This window comes from Centropristis striata, chromosome 16 (genome assembly GCF_030273125.1).
Source record: "Centropristis striata isolate RG_2023a ecotype Rhode Island chromosome 16, C.striata_1.0, whole genome shotgun sequence".
Taxonomy (NCBI): domain Eukaryota; kingdom Metazoa; phylum Chordata; class Actinopteri; order Perciformes; family Serranidae; genus Centropristis; species Centropristis striata.
In genome coordinates, this window is record NC_081532.1 from 1,235,060 (window position 1) to 1,241,529 (window position 6,470).

General features: G+C 37.8%; 1 protein-coding gene across 2 annotated transcripts; it reads right to left on the reverse strand.

Moving 5' to 3' along the window:
- Positions 1-277: 277 nt before the first annotated feature.
- On the reverse strand, positions 278-6,215 carry LOC131988107 (interferon-inducible GTPase 5-like). Of its 2 annotated transcripts, XM_059353131.1 has the most exons (3): positions 6,097-6,215; positions 2,005-2,587; positions 278-1,648 (listed from the first exon to the last, which is right to left on the reverse strand). In XM_059353131.1, the coding sequence occupies exons 2-3, from the start codon at positions 2,570-2,572 to the stop codon at positions 1,011-1,013; spliced, it is 1,206 nt and encodes a 401-aa protein (XP_059209114.1). In that variant the 5' UTR covers positions 2,573-2,587; positions 6,097-6,215; the 3' UTR covers positions 278-1,010. The 2 variants fall into 2 exon arrangements, with proteins under 2 accessions (XP_059209114.1, XP_059209113.1); XM_059353130.1 differs by lacking the exon at positions 6,097-6,215 and having other exon boundaries at positions 2,005-2,626.
- Positions 6,216-6,470: the final 255 nt, after the last annotated feature.

Here is a 6,470-nt window from a genome sequence, read left to right on the forward strand (position 1 = left end):
CACTTGAAGACCTACCAGTCTGGGTGAAAATGAACATATCTATTTGATCAAATAATCATCTAGTGATATTCTCAATAGTTTTAAATGGTTCCTTGACCCAGAAAATGTAGATTTTGTAGCTGCTCACCAAATGCCTTCAGGATTTCACTCGTGTAGGTGATGAATCTCTGTTGGTTGTAATGAACATCATCTATCCAGCTAACCCCCCTCTTGTTGTCATGAGCCTGTCAGTAATTTGTGTCTTGTGCTTTCCCTCAGGTGGAATCAGTGAGGCTGATTAAGGGAAGGTTATAAAGAGGAGGTGGTGACCTCTTCTCGCTCTCTCACTTCCATATTGCAGCAGCAGCATGTTAGTGATCCAGCCTTTTCTTTGGTTTTGGCTCTGCCGACTTTGGTTAAGCAGTGTAGATATAAGGTCTGATGGAATCATATTGTGAAGAGACTGCCACATGGCTACTTAATATTCATGGGTGACCGTGATCAAGGTGTCAGCAGGCAGCGTAAACCTACCTAATGTGAATATGATGCGCCTGGACTCAAGAATGAGATAAACACTCTGTCAGGGCGCTTAAATTACAATAACATGCAGTGTAGTGAAGTTTAATTGCAGTTATATAGTAACGTTAGTTGTCAAGTCAGGTGTGTGTGTGTGTGTGTGTGTTCTTTGTGTGTCTGCGAGACAGACTGTCAACATGTCTTTGATTTGTGACAGGGGCTGATGTTGACTGTGTGGACAAAGACAGTGGTTAGTTAATACCCACTTTAAGCTAAACAATGTTTTTATTAGTATCTGCATTTATATTGGATGGAGTGATCAACTACAAAACGTATGATGCACTGTGCGCTAAAATGTGCAGCTAGAATTCAAGATTATGATTTGTAAAGATTATGTATATCAAAACTAACTGCACTCACAAGGCAACTACTCATGGAAATAATTCAAAAGTTATTTTGTACATGTAATTTTCAAACGTGCCATTGAATGTCGTTAACTTGAATGAACTAGAATTTCACACTGGAGTCTTCAAACCCAGGGCCCGTTCAAACACTCTCTGTGCATCCTCAGCAAGCATGTCAAGGATCTTGTTTAGAATTTTGTAGGTGAAGACAGAAGAGGAGACCATTGCTACTGGGGTTCCAATTAGTGGAATCCACCTGAACACTACTTCTGCTGTCGTTAACTCAGCTGCACTTCCAAATGAAAGAATAACCTCCATGACAAGATCACGGGTTGTTTCTTTTGCAGCCAGTGGTGAAACAATGATCTTCATCAGATCATCCAATGGCACATTTGATCTGTTAGCGAGGGAACGCAGTGATGGGTCATCAAGACCAAACCCAATTACGTATCCTGTGACAGCACCAACCAACACTTCCACATCAAGGACTAAAGAAAGCCCAGGAACTGGTATAGCTGCTCCAAGTGCACTAAGAAGAGCCCAAGGTTCTATAACGGATTGGAAAGCCTCTTTCTTCTTGTTGATGACCTCCAGGCTGATGGTGGGCATGGCCAACAGCAGAGCATGACTCTTGTGTGCAGGAAGCTCTCTCCCTAAGGTTTTCCCCAAAAGAGGGAAGTCATACAGGTGGAGATCAAAGCTGGACACCAGGAAGACTTGTGGAGACTCCACATGTTGTTGCTGAAGACCTGTGTCACAAAAAGAATAAAACAATGACAAGACAGATAAAATAATTACAGCTTTCAAAAGGTACAACATCATGTGCATATCTCAAGACACATGTTATTGTATTATTATTTGTGTAGATGTTTTGGCACCAACTGCAGGTGCCTGCAGGTCACTACCAGAAGGTCTCTGACTGTTGTATGGGCCTTTGTGCAGACTAGTTTCTCTAACTAACCACCTGTAGAATGTAAACCTGTCTAAAGTCTGGGATCTCTGAACAAAGAAATCAGGACTGTCTAACAACGGCTTTAATTATGGACATCTTGTAATTATTCTCTGTTATTATTACAGAAATGATTACAGACTGTAAGTCACTTACCTTGAGTGCAGTTTTCCCTGATTTCTTTGAGAGTCTTTTCAGCATTGAACTGTGACTTCTTTTTCTTCATCCTTCTTTCCTCATCACGTAAGTCATTGTCGATCTTTGAGCGAACAAAGTAGAACTTTTTCTTCATCTTGTGGATCTCCAGAGCGAGCTTCACATCATTTTCTCTGAATCGATTAGATGAGACGATGATGAAGAAGTCAAACCTTTCAAATCCAACATGCTTCAGGTATTTGTCAGCTGGAAACTTGGTGGTGCCAATACCAGGAAGATCCCACAGTGTGACGTTGGGAAAGTTAGGATGGGGGTATGCTGTAACCTCCATGGTGGTTTCTACACAACCAGTGGGAGCAGCTCCATCATCACCATCATCTAAGCCTCTAAAGGCATTAACAAAGGAGGATTTACCAGAGCCTGCCTCTCCTGTGACGGCAATATTTAGTGGAGTATTTTTCTTCTTCTCCAAATACTCCTGGATCTTTGCTACAGCTAAGGCTTGATTATTGTTTTCTAGTGCTTCTTTAATGTCTTCAGCTGCTTTGTTGTCAAGTGGATCTTCCATGGTGATCTTTGAAAACTGGAGAAATAGAGAATTAAAAGTTACCATTATTTTATAGGAAATAGTAAAAAAAAAATGCAGTAAGACAATGATCTAACATCATGCACATACAATCTTAAAAACAGACAAAGATCTTACATGTAAACTAAATCTTTAGAAGTCATTAAATATTTCCCCCTCTTCTGTTTCATTATGAACAACATTATGAGCAACATAACCTCAAACACACCGCATCACTTTGGCATAAAAAGATGAGTACAGAATTACACAGACACTCCACCCCCTGCTGTGAGGAGGTGATATATGCGGATACCATATTCCCACAATACTGATATCCTGCTGACATATATCTCATTCAATTTATGTTTTTTTTTTTATCTCTATTCTTTCTCTTCTCTAACAACATTATTTTCAAAAGTTCTCACACTTCCCTACCAACTGAGCCTTCTGATGGAAAACATTTCTCTGTCCCTTGAGTCTATTTAAACCATTCTGGTCCATCCGCAACGCAATCACTTCCAACATTCACATACTGTACATATATGCAAGGGTCCCTGTGTCAGGACTTAGGCCTTTACCAATCTCCCCAACAAAAGGGATGCAAAAAGGGGAGCCAAAAATCCTAGTACAACAAAGGTCAAGTAGGTGAAGGAAGGTGAAGAAGAAAAGGAAAAGAAAAATTCACTTTCATAAAAATAAAATTAAAATAGAAATCAAGGGGAAACCAATAATACCAATAATACCATAATAGTAGTGGCAGACTGGTTACTCCACTAATATATTGTCCAATTTATAGTCAGGCACTACACTAGAATAACCGTTACATTGATGGAAACTCAGACATCATGGTGGGACTTTAAGCCAGCCAAGGAGACTATGCAACAATACAAATGGGACCGACTGGTTACTTCTCAATCTGTGTATCATTCGTTCTTTCCATTTTCAATTGGCAATCAAAAATCAAATCATGAAAAATTGGTTATTTTGTTTGAAACTGCTCAGAGCGAGCTGATATGAAGGATAAACACTTTACCGTCATTCTTTCTCACTTTTTTTCAGTACAAAACTCTTACCAGCAGAGAGGAGATGAAGTATTAACGTTACATCAACACACCACCAAATTGCGTCGCGCCGAAAATGTATTTGTTGGGTCGACATGCGGTTTTCAGTTTTCAGAATAAAGTTACACAACCAGGCCAAAAAACAGATAAATATGGAAATAAGATTAATTGCATGATATTCACAGAACTGTTCACTATGGAATTTAAAAAAATAAATAAAACACATTTGGATATAGACTTCACAGTAAAATATTACATTATATTAGAATTCATAATAAAATGCACTTGAATATTTACTGTACAGTAAATATTCAAGTGCATTTTAAACTGATATTCCACACAGTTCAGATCCCCCTAAAAAGAAACAAAACGACCAAAAAAAGTAATCAAAATGACCAAAAAAGACTCAAAATGACCAGAAAAGACACAAAATGACCAAAAAAAGACACAAATTGACCAAAAAAGAGACAAAATAACCCAAAAAAGAAAAAAAAATTCAAAAAAAAGAAACAAAATTCAAAAAAAAGAAACAAAATGACCAAAAAAGACACAAATTGACCGCAAAATGACCAGAAAAGACACAAAATTACTAAAAAAAAAAACACAAAATGACCAAAAAACACAAAATGATCAAAAAAAGACATTAAATTACCAAAAAGACTAAAACACATTACCACATGAACACTTTAACACAGTGTGGACAGAGCTGACTTCCAAAATGATTTGGCGACCCCCAGAAATCATCTCGCGACCCCAATTGGGGTCCCAACCCCAAGGTTGAGAACAGCTGCTCCAGAATGTACCTGAAGTTGAATTAGCGACTGGAAACAGACATTTTAATTTTAATAATTTCTTGATATAATGTAATTTTTTACTGTATATTTTAAAGAAAAATCCACAGTGAACAGTTCTGTGAATATCATGCAATTAATCTTATTTCCATATTGATCTGGTATTTGGGCCTGGTTGTGTAACACTTCATTCTGAAAACTAAAAACCGCACGTCGACACATCTAATACATTTTCGGCGCGATGCAATTTAATTATTTCACGTGTGGTGTGTTCATGTAAAGTTAATACTTCATCTCCTCTCTGCTGGTAAGAGTTTTATACTGGAAAAAGTGAGAAAGAATGACAGTAAAGTGTTCATCCTTCATGTCAGCTCGCTTAGAGCAGTTTCAATGAATTTACCATAAATATCACAATACGGGTCACTACATTATAAATATTATTATTATTATATAGGGACGGAGGGTTTGACTACAGAGAAGCGAGTGACGGCTCACTGGACCACAGTCAAACTTCCGGGTCACGTAAACCCGACCAATTAAATATTAAAATCAAATTCCGTCCTGGTGCCCGTTTTTCATTTTGTATTTTTGATCTGAGCCTAAGATTGAAATATGAAAAAACAAGCATTTTTTTCATTTTATAATAGACAACAAATAACAAAATAACCAGACAATTTTTCATTATTTGATTTTGATTGCCAATTGAAAATGGAAAGAACGAATGATACACGGATTATTCACCAGGACTGAATTTGATTTTAATATTTAATTGGTCGGGTTTATGTGACCCGGAAGTTTGACTTGAGCAGAGATCTATTAATTCCTGAGTTACAGATTGATTAACAGATGATTTGTAGATTCTCCACCTTTTTTTGGACAATGATGGTTTTAACATCCCGCTGTGACAGGCAGGGGGAGAAATTTGTTCTTGCTACTCAAGGTGGCAAGAACAAGAACAAAGTTAGTTCTAGCCAGGACATTTCATACATTAAAAGATACTCAGATGAAGAACTCCTGGGAAGTCCTCATAGGGCCCTCCCACTGCAGCACACGTCACATTCAAATTCAAATTTCTGACCAATCACACAATAGTTATCGGACACCACACAAGAAAAAAATTCTGAATAACGTCATTCTGTTCTTGCAGCCCTCAGAGAGAGAACACATTTCTCTGTTCTTGTGGAGTATTTATTAGCTTTCAAGATGTTCTCTTTATTTCCTCATATGGAGGCTTCACTGGTTCCTGTAAGGGAGATGACCTTTAACAAAGGGAGGCGTGTTTGTGCCTGATAGACTTTTTCAGTTTACAGTCCATGTTTAACTCCTCACTGTCTGTGCTCTGCATTATCTCTAGATCAGAGGAAATAGCCTGTCAGCTCTGGTCAACATTAATTCATTTCTGATATCAATAAGCAAAGATAAAAGAGATCATTTAAATGCCTTAAATACCAATTGTAACCTCAATATATAATGATGTAAAACTGTGTAAAGTGTGTTACATTGGACAAAACTGCAGTGATGGAAACAGAAAAGTTTTGACCGAAATTTAATCAGATGTAACTTTAGAAGTCATGAACAGGAAAATGTAATGAACAATACTATGTATTTTGCAACTTTAAATATGTCTTATAACCATAAGTAAATATTTTTAAAAAAGTTAACAAATAAGTCTTACCGTATGAAGAACTTGAAACGTTGCTGCTCCAGAGGAAAAGTTACCTTCTGTTTCTGGGCTGTTGTACTTTTACAGTTGTACAGAGTTCAGCCCCTTAGACGCTCAATAAAGTGACCAATGAAAATGTCCTGCTGTGATGATGGAGACCAATCAGCATCGCTCACATATCCACATTTTCAGTGAAAGCACATGGTTTCTAAGAAATGCAGAGAGGGAGGGTGTTTGTTTCAGAGCTCAAACCTGTGACGTGCTGGCACTCATTTATTTAACCAGTTTTTCTAGCTGATCAAGAGCGGGTTTTAGCCTGTGATAGCCACACCTGCAGCCACACAGTAAAGTGGTGGTAACTCTTTGTTTCTTTCACTTTAAGCTCC